This window comes from Pteropus alecto, unplaced genomic scaffold, assembly GCF_000325575.1.
Source record: "Pteropus alecto unplaced genomic scaffold, ASM32557v1 scaffold11, whole genome shotgun sequence".
In the NCBI taxonomy this organism is placed as follows: Eukaryota; Metazoa; Chordata; class Mammalia; order Chiroptera; family Pteropodidae; genus Pteropus; species Pteropus alecto.
The window spans coordinates 6,376,471-6,394,005 of NW_006431956.1; the positions used below are offsets into that span (position 1 = coordinate 6,376,471).

Below are 17,535 nucleotides of genomic sequence, written 5' to 3' on the forward strand. Positions count from 1 at the left end.
GCAGCCTATTAAGGAACCATACTAATTCCCTCTCTAATAACGGAAAACTGAGATGAGATGGCAGTTGTTTTTGTTTTCGCGTTTGTTTTTTTTGGCGACAGCATTCACTTCCCCGAGTCCTGTGTTCCCTGGCTGTCTGAGAGGCAGGAAGGCAGAGGAAACAACGAGCACATTCTGACAGGAGGGACGAAATCATCTCGTCTCCACGGAAACTGGAAAGCAGCTTCCTGTGAACCTTCACCACCAACAAACAGCCTGGAAAACCCTGTCGGACTATTATTCTGTGACCCTGGGCACTTTACTGAACCTGGACTCTCCATCTGTGCGAGGGAACCGGTGAGTCAAAAAGGCCTTGAGACAAACGGACCCCGGGCAGCTCCGTTCACACACCGAGGCCCAGCGCACCTGGGAGAGGACACACCTGTGAACACGGACGTGGCGGGGCGGGGGTCGAATCTGGGGTCGAGGTTGAGATTTTCTTTTTCTTCTTTTTTTTGGCACTTTACTGAACCTGGACTCTCCATCTGTGCGAGGGAACCGGTGAGTCAAAAAGGCCTTGAGACAAACGGACCCCGGGCAGCTCCGTTCACACACCGAGGCCCAGTGCACCTGGGAGAGGACACGCCTGTGAACACGGACGTGGCGGGGGGTGGGGAGGGGATTGGGGACGAGGGATGGGTCTGGGGTCGAGGTTGAGATTTTCTTTTTTTTTTTAAACCAGTTCCATTCTTTTCGATTTTCCTGAGAGCCCCGTCTAAGGTCCCCCTTTTTCGGCAGCAGGTGGCGATGTTGCATTTCCTTAACTACCAAGGCAGGGCTTCCTCCAAGACCAGGTTCACAGAGGAAACGCAGGGTCTCTGGGTAAACCCGAGGAAACGAATGACTCCTCGTGGATCCTGAGGGTCTGCACGGACAATTCCGAGGCCGGTTCTGCGCCGACCATGGGTTTCTGGCGCCCTGACATCAGTGGACTGGATGACCCTGTCCTCCCGGCACCACTAACTCCTAGAGACAGTGAAGGAGGCACCTGTGAGCCCCAACGCCCTGCCTGTCTCCTCTGTGGGCTCCTACAACCTGGGTTGTGGTCCGCCTGCCCCGGTCACCCGAGGGCCAGGCACCAGATGACTCGGGGACAGTCGCTGTGCCCCAGAGCCTGCCGAAATGACACAAAGTAAGCAATCCTAAGAGGCTGCCCTGCCTTCCCCAGTCCTTCCTGCAGAAACCACGATACAAGCTCCTGGCCACCGTTTCCCGTCACTGTGCCACCTGACAGAGGCTGGTGCACCCCCAGGCGGCCCTGCCTGGCCTGGCACCCCGTCCTCTTAGAAACTACAAGAAGCAAACCGTCTTTTCAATGGCAGCCATCTCGTGATCTGTGGATCCACACATGAATCCTAATAAAACCTATACTTTAAGACGTGTTCTTTAGCAGATCAAGTAGGACTGAATCTTAGAGCTTCTTTCTGCATCGAAAGGAATGGTGCTCCAGCCCGAGGGCACACCTGGGCCAAGAGTGTTCCTGGGGTTCCATGACCGATGTCACACCCAACCTGGCCCAGGTGATCTCGACCCGAGAATATTTTATCACACTCTCTGACGCAGGAATAAATAGGTGCTACGTCGCTACGTGTTTGCACACATTAAATACTCAAGAGGCCCCGAAGCCTCTGACTTAGGGAAGCCTCAGACTGCTGCAGACTTGACACCGTCCAGCCGGATGACATCGGCCGGGCTCCTTCCTCTGGCCCCTCACATCTGCCTTTTGGCACTTGGGAATCACTGAGTATTTACAGCAAGTGTTAATTAAACGGACCAGCGATTTCATTTCATAATGAGCACGAATGTCACACCGGAAGGCTGACTTTTTGGTAGCAACAAGGGGCGATCGTAATGAGAAGTATAATTGGGACTGCTCTGAGTGTCTGCAGCCAGATCTGTGATGATTAGAATTTCACCGGCGCCAAAGTCTTAACTGAGACACCTAGGTGAGATCTAGCGAGTTCTGGTGAGCAGGCACCTCGTTTGAGATCCATGCCAGCACGGTTCCTGTGAGTGACAGCGAAAAGCAATCGGTGTCCTCACCGGCCAGGAAAGACACCACAGTCAGGTGGTGAACTTGGCTGTAAAATCCCCTCTCCTGGCATCTCCTCTCTTCCTTTTTCCCTGTGGCCCACTTCAGTTTATTGTTTGTGAACGTCTACGTTTGAGGAGACAAATCTCCTCTCTATTTATCTTCCTATAAACAGTGCAAATGACCAGAGCTCCAGGGACACGTGGCCAGAGGGTACACAACTAAAAGAACAGCCCAGACATGGGAGAATCATTCTGAGCACAAACTTGTGTCTATAAAAAGACAGAAGGTCTTCCTTCGGTGGGTTGGCAAATTTTCCTTCTATTTTTTCTTGACTTATTTCTTAGGCCTGTTTGGTGAACACTCTCGCAGTCACTGTCCTCCAACTTGGGGAGCTGGACCCTGGCACTGAACGACGGTCTTTCACTGAAAGGGACCTCGGTCAGCCAGTGGCTACTGGGCTGATTGTAAAGTACGTGTGTGAGAGGGAGGGGGGTGGAGAAGGCGAGGATGGAGAGGCACGCCGAAGTCACGTCACACAGGGCATGCCAGGGATGTCCTTAGTGTGACAATGAGAAGCCAGAAAAATTACAAGTAGGGGAACAGAGGAAGATGCTAGAAAGATGCTCAGGGGTAAAACAGGAGAGACTGCCAGGGGCCAACAAGACCAGAAGCAGAGACGACCAAAGAACTTTCACGACCAGGAGAGGTTTGTGAAGACCCTAATTACAGCCACGGGGGGCGGGGGGTGTGGAGAGCAAGGGATGGGTAGGAGAGCTACTTAACACGCAGAAATAACAAGAATTAGTGACTGAGGACAGAGAAGGGACCAGGTGGGAGGGAACATGTGATGTCAAGGTTGACACCCAAGTTGCTGGCTTGGGGGCTGGATGAGCGGTGGTGTCGAGGAAGCGCCACAGGAAGATGAGTAAGTTTGGGGGCAGAAAGCTGATGGCGTCATTTGATTCGGGCAGAGGAGGGCTGAGAAGTGCCTGTGGAATTTGGGGCCCAGGACTTCGAGTGACCGTGGGGTGATGGGACGGAAGCTGGGATGCGGGAAGGAAGGCAGCAAGTGCAAGTGCAGACCCATGTTCGGAACCAGCTGTGCACCGAACGGGGAGCAGAGGGCGGCAGCTGGGGGAAGATGCAGGTCGGGGGGGCGTTTTCCTCTGTTAGGGTGGGAGCGCTGTGCCCGTGGAGGGCTGGAGTCCACGGAGACGCAGCCGCTGGAGACAGAGAAAAGCAGAGAGGAGACGTGAGGGGATGAGCTCTCCGCGGTGGTCGAGGGGCTGGAACCGGAGGACGCGTGGACCCGCTGGCCTGGATGGGATACGGCCCCTCTTCCTGTGTGTGTGTGTCTGTGAGAGTGTGTGTCTGTGAGAGTGTGTGTGAATGTGAGTGTGTGAGAGTGTGTGTGTGTGTGAGTGAGTGTGAGAGTGTGTGTGTGTGAGTGTGAGAGTGAGAGAGTGAGAGTGTGTGTGTGAGGAGTGTGAGAGTGTGTGTGTGTGTGTGCGTGTGAGTGTATATATGTGAGAGTGAATGTATGTGAGTGTGAGTGAGTGTGAGAGTGTGTGTGTGAGTGTGAGAGTGAGAGTGAGAGTGTGTGTGTGAGGAGTGTGAGAGTGTGTGTGTGTGTGTGAGTGTGTGAGTGTGAGTGAGTGTGAGGGTGTGTGTGAATTTGAGACAGGGTGTGGGAGTGAGTGTGGGAGTGAGAGTGTGAGAGTGAGAGTGTGTGAGTGTGTGAGTGTGAGTGAGAGAGTGTGAGGGTGTGTGTGAATTTGAGACTGAGTGTGAGACTGAGTGTGAGAATGAGAGTGCGTGTGAGAGTGTGTGAGTGTGTGAGTGTGAGGGTGTGTGTGAATGTGAGTGTGTGAGTGTGTGTGTGAGTGAGGAGTGTGAGTGTATGAGTGTGTGAGTGTGTGTGAGTGTATATATGTGAGTGTGTGTGTGAGTGTGAGAGTGAGGGTGAGTGTGTGTGTGAATTTGAGACTGAATGAGAGTGTGAGAGTGAGAGTGTGTGTGTGTGTGTGAGTGTGTGAGTGTGAGAGTGTGTGAGTGTATATGTGTGAGTGTGAGTGTGTGAGTGTGAGAGTGTGAGTGTTTGTGAGTGTGTGTGTGTGAGTGTGAGTGTGTGAGGGTGAGTGTGTGTGTAAATTTGAGACTCAGTGTGAGAGTGAGTGAGAGCGTGTGAGTGTGAGTGTGTGTGTGTGTGAGTGTGTGTGTGCACGCACGCGGGTCAGAAGGCCACGAAGATGAGGCAGATACAATTACGTCTGCGGGTAAAGGAGCAGGAGGTTGATGGAACTCACTCGGGCGAGCTTTTGTTTTCTCTGCAAAATCAGAAGCCATGGAACCTCCTTGGAGCAGAGGGCGTGAGCTTCCGGTGCAGAGTCTGCAGTGGGAAGAAAAGGGTGCCGCTGTGGGCATGAAGAGACCACGAGCAGGCACGTGGACAGGACCGGCCAGAAAAACTGAGGATCTCTGTGACAGATGTCACGGTCAACCACGCACCAACCCGCAGTTGTGTGCGACTTCCCCCTGACCACACTCAGCAGCTCAGGAGTACAAGTAAGTGTCTAACTGGATTGACCCAACCCTACGTGTGTAACTGCGTGTGTGTGTGTGTGCGCGCGCACACACGTCTGAGGTGAGGTCCAGGTTAAGGGAGTGGTTGCGATCGTGCAGAGCTAGGTTTGGGCTGAAGTGGCCAAGAGATGACAACAGGCAAGGCTGACAGGATGCCCCTCCACTCAATGTGGACTTTGCAAAAGGCCGCCAAGCTTTGCGACTGTGGGTTCGCCTGCAGGGGGCGCTCTGCCAATGGTGTCTCAGCAGGTACTACTGGAATAGGAACCTCCAGCCTGGCTCCCGTCTTTAACACCATCTCTGCAGACGGACGGACGCCGGCTCTGCAGACGCGGCCCAGAGTGGGATGCGAGATGAGCCAAGGTCATGGATTTTGACTCGGGCGCCGCTGGCCCTGCCTGCAAAGGGAGCGACCAGGGCAGTCTCTGATGAGCAATCGTAGTGTTGCTTTTCACTGTGAGAGGCAGGCAGCATGGTGCGCGCGGTCAGATCTAACTGAACAGATGCCGCAACTTATTTAGTCATGCTGTGGGGAGAATCCGCCTGACCACTGGACCCCCAGCTCCTTACCTTTAATTAGGAAAAGCAATACCTGCTTCAGGACTGTCGTGAAGGTTAACGACCACCCTGAATGAAGGACAGTTTCCTTTCCTCCGACCTTTTTCTTTTTTGGGTAATTATTAAGACCCAGAAGCCACGGTGATCATTCCTGGTGATCTGACTGATGGGTTGGCAAGAGCAGGTCCCTTTTAGGCTAAAGCATGGGACAATGGGGGTGGGCTCTCAGTCCCCTCTCTTGCCATGGTGAGAATGTCCTGGGGTGTCACACCAGCCTGAGACCCTTCGAGGAGAACACACTCATTAAAAAGACTTGCTCTGGCTTCGAGGCTGAAGAATTCTCCAAGTTCAAATTCACGTTATTTAATATATTGGGGTCTTTTTCCTGCTCAGTTGAATAGAGGCACTAACTCTTCCCTCGCTCCCACGCATGTTTTATCTTTGGATGTGCCTTACAGAGAAAGACTATATCAATGTCAAATGACAGATCACGCTGGGACGACGGCCCAAACTCAGATCTTCCGTGACACAGGGTGGGTCCTTCCGCTCGAATTTCCAAAAACGTGGCTTAAGGCAGTCCTTTTCCACGGTCTCCTTTATCCGGTAATTTTATTCTCCTTTTCCACAGAGACCAAACTGTCCCCGTGATAAATAGATATAACACACAGGTGTTTAGGCAGGACAGCTCTGAGGGCCTGCAGCATCGGGCCGCGTCCAGGTACGCGCGAGCGACGGACGCTGGGCTGGCCGCTCTCGGAGAGAGGTCAGCACCTGCGCACGGGGACAGCGCCCAGCTGGACAGGGGGCGCCCCTATGCGGACTCCAGCACATTCTAGGCCTGCACTGCTCCCCTGGAGAAAATGGCCTTGGGCATCCCTAGAAAGGCATCGCGTTCTAAGTTGGGAATTCTTCTCATGCTGAAAACCAAGGTAAAAATGCAGAATTCTCCTCGGTGGGAGAATCTGTCCCTGCTCCCGGAAAAAACAAACTATTGGTGTTTTGCTCCTGTGCTGCTCAGCTAGCTGGACAGTGGGACTCAGGGTCATGGGGGTTCTAGAAGCCAGGGTCCTCTGTGGCCAGCGCCCAGGTGACACCCACCCTGGGAGGCGGTTGCAATAGTTCAAGTGACAGAGGATGAGGTGAGGGCAGGGAGCAATTCTGGAAGCAGCAGCTAAGAACTAACGCACATAAGAATCTGAGGAAGAAGAGACACTTCAAGACTGAAAGCCCAGATGGCGGAGGAGAGCATAACGCCACAGATCGGAGGGGACCACAGAAGGTTGGGAGGGAAGATGATGGATGTGGCTTTGGACCTGCTGAGTTTGAAGGACTCAGGAAACTGGAAATAGGAGCCCGAGTCTCTCCGGAAAGACCCGCTTTTGCGACAGGGCGAGGGAGGGAGGAGCTCTGCCTGTGGCCGATCTCTGCCAGGCGGCGTTCCCTAAATGCATATTTGGAGACCTTTCCCCAAGGAGCGTCCTGTGCGGCCCCTCCTGCGGTCGATGAGAAAAGAAGAAGGCCGACAGCAGAAGCGTCGCTGGGTCTTTGGTCACCCCGTTCCCGGTCCCTTCTGCAGCTCCCTCTGTGTGAGTGCTTTCACAGACAGAAGTCGGCTTGGAATGATCTGGAGCCGTCTACATATTCTCAGTGACAAACACTTCAACTGGCAATCTCATGGCGCCCCAAGCTTTCCTCCGAGGCCCGGCTCCCCCAACCCACAAGCAACTCGGCTCATCACAGGCGCCTGGAAAAGGGACGTGACATGCAATCGGCCCTGTATTTGCTCTTCTTGGTTAATGTTGTTGAAAAGCCCCAGGAAGAAGGGATCAGCCTAACGCACAGCAAGTGTGCTCGGCCACCTTCCACGACAGGTTACTCTTTGCTCCACAGGGTTACTTTGCCACTGATCTGAGAAAATGCAGACACCATTAAAGAGAACACAACATTGACATCACGCCCATCAGTAATGAAAATGGCTACGATGAGCTCTGACATGTTCGCAGCTGTTAAACAAATCACAAAGTTGTTAAATGCAAGTTTAAGTTCACTCTGCCAGCTGTGGTAAAGATGCGTACGCCTGGCTGTTAAATGGGGCCCTTGACTCTGATCTTAGGCCCTTCTAACGCCTCCTGCGGCATCAGGATGGCTACGTCTAAAACTGCCTTCCTGGCCGTGCTCTTCAGGAAGAATTGAATTGTAAATCACGTGTGTCCTGCCCTTGAACTTCGGTTCAGATCTTTTAAAAGAGCTGGGTCTATGCACTGGGTGTAACGGTAGCATCCATTGGAAGACTGAGGCCTTTGAGCTAAACGCCTCTGCAACTGTGTTGTGATGAAGGTTCTGGACAGAAACGACCTGGTGGCCCCACTGACTGGAAGCTCAGATCCTGGCTTTGCTACAACTTGTACTTTGCCCCCGAACCCAAGACACGAACCTCTCTGGCTTCACACAAACTTCTGCAAACCAACATGGTAAGTCCAGTCAACTTCCTTAGATTGTTGCAAACATTAACTACTAGAAGCAAATCCCGTTCTTTTCAGTCACAAAATAAAACTTCCTATAATAGATTAAGGAACAGAAAATGCCCATTGTCTCTGATATTTTATTATGCCACATCTTCCCTCCCTGGGAAATACACGGATCTGTGGTTTACTGCTGGGGTTTGACTATTTTTATTTGGGATGAAATAGGCAAGTTTCGAGAGGCCAAGTGGCACTTGCGACAGACGGAAAGAATACACCAACTATTGGTATGTAGCCTCAAACGGCCATCAAAACAGAACCCAAGTGTTTCTATTATTGTAAGAAATTCACTTTAGTCTGAGATATATGCTACTCCCCGCCCCTTCCCCCCGAGAAAAAGTAAAATTAAGGGCTCTGATCTTCATTCCGCACAAGCATCCTTCGTAAGAGCACAGACATGTGAGTCCGTGTCCACACGTTGACACGTCTTATACACTCACACCCCACGTTTGCAGCTGCTACACCACGTAGCTAGGCACCTCGCAGTAAACCAAGGCAAACTTGAGTCCCCTTTCATTTAATTACTCTGCCCTCCCAGACACTTCTGAAAAAAAAAACAAAAAAAAGGCAAAAGCGGGGACACCGCACGTACGTACCTGACACAGAAGTATAAAACCACTGGTCCTGACTTTTTGGGGAAGTCGTGTTCCAATACTCTTCGATCTAGTTGAAGCCAGTTTAAGTGTCCCCTGCAGAAAATAGAGACAAACTGGTTATGGCTTTGGAATTTGCAGATTTTCTTGTGACGAAGGTGTAATATATATATATATGGGCCGGATCGCAGACAGACGTGGACCTTTCCCTCACCATTAAGCTTTCGACATTTGAAGAACTCAAGAGGGATGATCTGGGGAACGATGCTGTGTGACACGAGGGAGGAGAGTGACACTCAGAGTCAGGGGTTGGAGGCCCTCGGCCCTTTTCCTAGACTGCACTGAAAATGTAATCATTCTCCCTCTCTCTCCCTCCCTCTCCCTCGTCCTAAAACGCCACCCCACCACACTCTCACCTGCCTGTCTCCTGAAGGACTCACAACACACTTTAGAAACATGTTAGCAATCTTCCCAACATCTTTCTGGAAGCAGATGGGTTGAAAAACCAATCATAGTTTCTTAAAAAAATTAAACTTACATCTACCATACGACCCAGCCATGCTTCTCCTAGGTATTTACCCAAGAGAAATGGAAGCATATGGCCATGCAAAGGTTTTTACACACAGATGTTCAGAGACTTTATTTTTCATGGCTTGAAACTTGGAACAACGCAAATGTTTATCAGCAAGGGGAATGTATAAACAAATTGTGATATAATTATATAATGGAATACTATGCAGCAATAAAGACAATGAACTACTGATATACACAGCAATGTACATGAGTCTCAAAGTAATGATGTCGAAATAAGTCAGACAAAAAAGAGTACAGATTGTATGATTCCATTAATATAAAACTCTGGAAAGTACAAACTAATCTATAGTCACAGAAAACAGATCAGTAGTTGCCTGGGGTGGGGGTGAAAGGGAGGGGTTCAGGGGTGGGCAGAGAAAACTTTAGGAGAATGATGAGTATGTTCATTATCTTGTTGGTGGTGATCGTTTCATGGGTGCGGACATGTCAAAACTTATCCAGTTGTACACTTTAATATGTGTAGTTTATTGTATATCAGCTACACCTCATTAAAGCTATTTTAAACAGTGAACCACAGAGATACTTGATGATATACAAATGGAGTGACTTGTGCATTTCTTCCTTCCCTCCCTCCCTCCATCTCTCCTTTCCTTTCATACATGTCAGCTGAACACCTCTGAAAAAGAGTGTGGAGATGCAGCAGGCAGCAAAACAGACACGGTCCCTTTCCTCCTCAAGCGTGTATGCTTGTAAGGAGACACTCGACCACTATGTCTACAGTTAATTACATAAATACGAATAGTATTAGGGCTGTGAGTTACGAGAACATGTAAGGACCTGATCTTGACTGGGGGTCCGAGAAGCTGTTTTGAGTGAGATCTGAAGAATTACAGGAGTTACCTCAGCAAAGAGGAAGGGGGATTTTCTAAGCAGAAGGGCCAGCACGTGCAAAGGCCCTGAAGTGGAGAGAAACCTAGCACCTTAGTGTCACATGACTAGAAAGGGATGAGGCAACAGAGGGGCAGGGATGTCCCATGCTGTGTGACACTGAGGTTTACAATGCACGGACACATGTGGAAGGCTGGCACTTATTCTGCAGAGAATGAGAAGCAAGAGCTGTCTGCCTCATTCTATTACAATCTTTGCTTCTCCAAGCACATGCTTGCCTCTGAAAAAATGAAAGAAAACATGCTAGAGGCTTCCATCTTCATTCTAAGACTTCATTCAAACTGTACCTTTTGCACAAGAAAAAGAAAAAAGATTCTCTCTTTCAATTAAGCCCACACCTGTGGCCTAGGGATGATTTGGATTGGCTTCTTTTTCCTCCAAGAATCTCCATCTGGAAATAAATTTTTTTTTCTCTAAACTTTATTTTTCACCTTTGGGTTACTCTTCTCTGAATATAGTAAGGGTAAGAAATAACAGAAAAAAATGTTTTCTAAGTAAAATGACTGGACTAACTTATTCCATAAAGGTGGGATAAGTCCCCGTCCAGCTAGAAACGGATTCTGAGAGAAGGCCTGGGTGCCAACTTTGTCTGTGGTCATACTGGAAACACTGACCTCTGTGCCCAAGCTTATGTCGTTCCTCCTGCCTAGAATGCCCTTCCTCATCTTCATCACCCAGCAGAGTCGACCATCCTTCCAGGCCCAGATCTCCCGTGCCTCCTGTGGAAAAGCCTTCCCAATGCACACCCCCCCACGCCACACCCAGCCTCGGAACGGACCCTCACGGGACCCGTCCGGGGCATACCTCTGCTGCTGCATCTCCTGCCTCCCACGGAACTTACTCTGTTTACAAATTCTTTTTCCCCATTCTTTTTCAGACTTTTTACATATGAAAAATACAGAGAGGTCTACATCATGAAGTAAATGTGTATGTGTGTGTATATGTGTGTCTGATCAGCTAGAAGGTGTTCAGACAAATGTGAGACCTAATTATCAGGGAATAAGAAGATCTAGCCACTCTCTTTCTGCTCCGAACATGTCCCAAATCTCCCAGGATCTTCTCCGTATGCTCAGCCTCCCGCACACATGCCACATGGATGCTCTGTATGGCGACTTTGATCACACCGGTGCTAAGTGGAACAGGCTCTCCGTCCTCTTTATGTGAACGCTAGCCATCGTTGAGGGCTGAGTTCAGTGAAGTCTCCCTTGATTGCCTAAGGCTGGGCTTCCTTTCAAGCTTCTCCAGAGCTCCTGGTTTGTGTCATCGGCAAGGCATTTGTGGTGCGGTCGTGCACGATGAGTTATCTGACAAAAATATGACCTGTCTCTCCGACTAATTTGTAAGTTTTCAACATTTACGAAAATCATCCCGGAACTTAGTACAATGCCTGGCAAATATTAGGTGCTCAAAAGCTGGTAATCACTGATTGGATGGCTGCCTCCAAAAGCAATTGATCTGTGCCGGATCTTAATTCATAAAGGCGACTGAGTGACCACAGGGAGAAGTCAATGCCGCGGAAAGAAAAGCTTCACGTTCTTCACGGTTCCCCTAGAAATGAGCGGCACGCCATGCCAGGTGGGGCCACAGGGGGGGCGCCCGTGCTGAGCTGATCATGAGGCAGAAAAGAAATGAGGAGGCAGAGGCCAGAGCCTTTATTGGGGTTTCCGTGGGAAAGGCAAGACAGGGCAGGGGAGACAGCTTAGGACTGGCTAGTCTGAATAATTCTGCCAAGCTTAGGGGCATAGGGGCTGACCCTAGCTGCCCAGTACGTGGCCCTGGGTTGACTTCGGGCAGGGCTGAATTGGCTTGGTGAATGAGGATTAGATAAAGGGAGTGGTTCAGATTCGGAGTATGGGCTCTGGACAGCAGCGGAGATGTAAACAACTCTAGCTGTTAGTTTGGCACTGTAATTAGTGGATGCCAAATAAATACAGAATCTAAGAAAACTCAGAACAGCAACCCATCTAATGACCACGTAGACTGAAATTGTAATCTTTTTACTTATAACAGTTCTTGATAAACGGTCTGGCGGGAACCACCGTTTCATAATCCTCACAGGATAAACCCTCACTCCACCCCCAATGGCACATTACTGACCGTGCAGACTGCTGGGAATTCGGCTTGGTCTCTGAGGGGCATGATTCACTTGATGAGGAACCTTGAAGTGGGGACATTTTGCCTTAAGAGACACTGGCATAGGTGTCACTTGGCCACCACTCCGTTGGGGTTGCTCACGGCCCCTTCTTTTTTATCTATGTTAACAGAGGACAAATACAGGGTGGATTCCCTCTGTAGATAATTTTATTCCCCAGAATAGGTTTTTCTTTTTAAAGAATGGCATGTTAGCGATGAATTTATTTAACTGGAAATCCCTTTGTTCCCAGCCATATATTGGTTTAGCATTTCTCGGGCAATGAAACGATAGGAAAGTAAGAAAATGGTCGGGAAGCAGACAGAACAATGAGGCCAGAATCTCCCCTGAATAGACTAGTCTCCGAGGAAAAATGAATTTCCTTCCTCTCCTTCCCCCACGTGCGCTCCCCCAGCCCAGGTCATGAGGGCTGGCACAGAGAGGTGGGCTTCCCCACACCTGGAGTCCTGGGACCTCAGGGCGAAGGAAGGCGGCTGCATTTTATGTGCCTGTAAAAATCTTTCCACTGAAGGCTGCTTGCAAAGGAAAGGCTGAAGCGGCAAGTGACTTATCCAAGGTCCCTCAGGGTAACTGCCCAGCGTCCGGGCAAATGCCAAGAGATGGATTAACCAGTAAACTGGAAAGCCTCGCTCTGAAGCCACCACTTCCGGCTGCAGTAGGACCTGTGAAAATATTTTCTGCTCATTGGATTGGGTTCAAAGTCGCATTTCCTGCACCAGGCAGTGTCAAAGGGTCCCAGAACTTTATTTTCCTACGTGACACCTCACGGTCCTGACATTAAGTTCCTTCCTCAAATCTTTTTTTTTTTTTTTTTTTAAATTTAAGTCAGGGTGGACTGGAGAACTAAGAGACGAAGCATTTTCTCAGTACAGTTTAACGAAGAGAGGACCAGTAGCATGGTTTTCATTATTCTCATCGATTTTTCATTTGAGAATGCACATCAATGCATTTGCTAATAACAAAGCAAAACATAAAAAGTGCCCCAACAGACACTCGGTATTTTTTATTGCTTGACTGATAAGTATCTTCAAAATTGAGCAAGATAACACTCGTTTGGTTTATGGTGGCAACAGGTCAAACCATTGGGTCAGTAATAAATATGCAATTGCTTCCGGGCAATAGAAATTGGATGCACTTATTTAACAGATTGCTTTTAGCTTCTGCATATAATACAAATAGATTTCTGGTCCAAGGGTTGGCACCTTCGGTGAGATGGCGGTCAGGAGAGCTTGGTTTACAGAGAGTCACTGGAGGGTGGAGGTGTGTGATAAGCCTATCTGCACTGATCATTCTCGGACCCCAGGGGAGAATGATACGCTGTGCCTTTTAGAGGTTTTCACTGTAGATAGCTGATTTCACAGGAAATGAATTGCTACAGAAATCCGAAGGAAGAGGATGAAATTCTTGCAGGTGTCCATGGATGGAGGTCTTCTAATGGAACAATGTTTAGCTTTTAGTACCTGTGCTCATCAAGGGCAACTCAAGGGCACTGATTCAGCTAGAAACCTTCACATAGTGGTCTAGTGGTCTTTGTGTGTGTGTGTGTGTGTGTGTGTGTGTGTGTGTGTGTGTGTGTGAGAGAGAGAGAGAGAGAGAGAGAGAGAGAGAGAGAGTGTGTGAGTACACACACCTACACCAGAGAGAGTCATACACATAAAGACTAAGATAAAATGTGAGACCTGACTACTAAATTATGGCCTAGTTGATCCAATTGAATTTATAGCTTTAATTTTTTATTTATGGAGCAACTGTCGGTTCCACTTCGTCCTCGTAAAGCCATCCCAAAATTTCTTTTATAGCACCCCCTACACTACATCTCATTATTTACCTCCTAAACTAAAAATATGAGCCATGTAAGGGGTCGGAGTGTAGTTATTTCTGTATTTCCAGTGCTTAACAGCAAATGAGAAACAAACATTTGTTAAGGAACGAAAACGTCGGCTTCAAATACGCCCCACGGATCAATCACTATGGTCGGTTGAGTGATGGTCATCCCTGCCTTAACCTCCAATTCGCTGAGAATTCACACTGCTCCCCTAGTCCAGGGCCTGAACTCCACCATATTACCCACGCTGGAAGGAGAAACTCAGGAGAAAATCTAGCTCCTAGGGCCTCCTCAGACTGCCCTATCTGTTGCTATTTGTCTTAGCTCTGCTAAAGCCCCTTTCTGGTCACTGAAGAGGAGGTACGGCTCCTTGCTATAACGTCCACCAGCCTCCAACATGCTAACGAACAGTAAAGCCACGTTCCCAGAAGCTGCTGTTGCAGCCCTGGCCCAGAGGTGGTAGCCCTGGTCTCGTGGTTCAGGGCACTTAATGAATGGACATCCCAAACCCATTCCTAAATACGCGATTGCTTTCCCGGTGAACTGATACCACTGTCTCTTCTGCAACTGGAAAACGGCTTTTCTACTTTATTTTTTTAAATCGTAGGTAAGCTCGAGACTGGGAGCGCTCATCAACTAGACCTTGTTCAAATGGCTCGGTCAATGCCAGCCACAGTTCCAGTCAAGGGGCGCAAGGACTCAAAGACACCACAGAGTGGAGGATTCTCCCTGCCGTCCTGGCTTTGGGTCTACAGACCCAGTCGAGGGCACACTGGACTTTAATTATCCAGATAAATAAGACTCCCCCAACAGTACCGATCAGTGGTTCAATTAATTGAAACATAGCATTTTTTTTTTTAAACACACCTACACACCCACACTCTTAATTGGTTCTTCAACTAGGATTCTGGTTTCAGGATATCTGTGAACCCTATAAAATTGAAGCATAAATTATTCTGCGTGTAAACTTTTGTGGAAGGAAGGTAACATACCTTCTTAACAAACTGCAAAGGGGTCTGTGATTAAATAAGAGAAATAAATACTCATTTCCTCGACTGTTGTGTGAAAATGCGGTCTCACGGTGCCACCCTAAATGCGCGATGATGGCTCACCTCGTTCCTTGTCTTCCCCCCTCAACTTCCTTCTTAAAGGTTTTCGTTAACTGCATAACTCATATGCAGCATCTGACACACAATTAATTCTTAAAATCTATGACAGGAAATTCAAACTCAATTTGAAGATATTATGCTAATTATTACTTCAACTTGGGGTTGTAGAGTCTATCTATTTGTACCATTTGACTACTTCTGCAGAATAGTCTGAAAATTTAGTTATAGCTTTTGATGAGATCCTCTGCCAATGACTTCTTAAAAATTTTTAAAATTAAAACTTGGGTACTTGCATATGTCCAAACTTGTCAAAATGTACACATTAAATACATGCAATTCTTTGTTTATTAATTATACCTCATAAAACTTTTTTTTTTTAAAAGAAACTCAAATAGAGGAAACAAAATTTATGACTGAGAATACATCAGATAACTAAAAATAGGGCTTTATTGATTTAAATTATAGCATCAGAAACATGAGCTCTGAAAAAAAGCCCCAATAACTTTGATGTTAAAATAGCAATGGACATTTATGAAAAATGAAATGTAAAAATAACTTTTCTTAAATAAATGATGGGCGGCAGTGCTTGAAAGTGAGAATCTCAGCTACACTATCTGGACTGATGAAAACATGAACACCGAACTTTATCTGAGCTGGTTCTCACACTGCTGGTTTTCCCGAGCGTCTGGGATGGAGAGAGTCTGTAACTTCGCAGGCCCCCGGCACAGGCACTCAAAGCGTGCGTGAAATCAGCTCTCCTTCTTGCATCCAGAGGTAGGGAGCAGAGATTTACTCCAACGTCCCCCTTTCTTCGGAACCAAGGTTTCCATACTTGGATGCATATTAGAAAAATACTAGAAAATTCTCGATGCTCGGGCCACTCCCAGACCAATTAAATCACAATAGTGGGGGCAGGTCCCAGGCTCTGGCATTTTATTAAGTGTCCCAGATGACGCCAACGTGTGGCCAGGGTTGAAGACCACAGCTGTAGCACAACACATACATAATTATTTGGGGATCAAATTCATGCTAGGCTCTTCCTTTGCTTCAGAATGCTGTAAAGGCTGCCAAGGTGTCACTGTTTGCATGTATCAACACAATTCAGGTCATCTGCAGATAACCATCTATATCTTTTTATTAGGGCGGATTTATTAAAAATAAAAGGGGCTGCATGCTGTTGAATCCTGGAACAGAATAAGCCATTCGTGGGAAAACTGGTGACACTGGAATGAAGTCCATAGTTTAGTACCAATAATATGATAATATAGTATCGGTGTTAATTAACGTAGTTTGTAATATATCAGCATTAAGGGAAGCTGGGTGAAGGGTACATGGAGACTGATTCCCTACTACCTGTGCAACCCTCCTGTAAGTCTAATTATTTCAAAATAAACAAGTTTAAAAATTAAAAAAAGAGAAGGCGGAGCTCGTGGTAGCATCACAGATTAGTTAACAATATCAGATATCGTTAATATTGGGCATAAAGTCCTGCACTGGAGACTCAGACGCTTTATTAATGAACACAGCTCACGGGGCGAGAGAAGCTTAGAGAAATCTCCAGTTTCCTGGCTCTATGTATCTTCTTCAGGCCCCTCCAGAGCCTACAAACTGTCATCATCAGCAGTTAATCCTGAAAGCCTCACGGCCAACACACGACCTCAAAGTCATAGATTCTACCGTAAGAAATCATAATGCCGCTGGTAACACCCTCCGCTTGTACAGTGTTTTACAGTTTATAAAACTTTCCAAGTGTTTGTCTCATTTGATTTGCATGCGGAAATAGGCAATACGTAGGGTCTATACCATGGGCTGGAATAAAGGATGAAACTTCTGCATTTCCTATAAAATATGCAGTGCAGCACCTGCAGAAATCACTCACATGCACACACACACACTACATGTCATGGCACATCCGCACGATCTGAAAACACGAAAAGACCCTCTGCTACTGTTCAGGGGCACATGTCATCAGGCTCGTGCTCACCGACATATGGTCACCAGCCCAGACTTAGTTACACCCACAGGCACCACTTCTGGTGGCAGCTTCTGTTCTTCACTGTTTTCCCAGGAAAAGGAAAGAAGTTCAGGCTACCAAAGAGGCCACCAGCGAACGTCTGTGGGGCCCAGGTGCTGTCAGGCCATGAGTCTGCCCTGAGTCATGGCCATGCCCTTTGTTTCTGTCCCCTGCCCAGTCCCTCGGAGGCCCCTGTGCTTCATTTCCTGGGGGCCCCAGATGTTCACCGTTTCCCCTCATGACTCAGGCCCACCTGCTGGTTCTTTTGCAGGAACTGTCTGCCAGCTAGGGTGAGCTGCTGCCCACCCACCACTCCCACCGTCTCTGGAGGAACCCTCCCTCCCAGACTGGGTGCAGGACATGGGGGTGGCCATGCCGTGGACGGTGCCAGGAGATGGCTCACATCCTCTTTGTCACCGCCTCCCACAGAGCCCTCCATGTCGCCAATTCCACTCCAGGGCGTGGGACGGGGTCCTCCAGCCTGGCCTCAGACACACGTGCGTGCACACACTATGCTGACCAGCCCAGGGAACCGGGCAGCTCAGAGCCTCGATGGGACAAGTGGACAGCATGGGGTGCCCTGCTGTCCCTTCTGTGATGTGTGATTTCTGCTCTCATCTCTC

General features: G+C 48.5%; 1 protein-coding gene across 1 annotated transcript in view; it reads right to left on the minus strand.

The window, feature by feature from the left end:
- Positions 1-17,535, minus strand: part of FRMD4A (FERM domain containing 4A) — a 290,837-nt gene that overhangs the window by 118,592 nt on the left and 154,710 nt on the right. Inside the window, exon 4 of the mRNA XM_025043396.1 lies at positions 8,334-8,426. Within this exon, the coding sequence (XP_024899164.1) occupies positions 8,334-8,426 (93 nt within the window). The remainder of the gene's footprint in view (positions 1-8,333; positions 8,427-17,535) is intronic.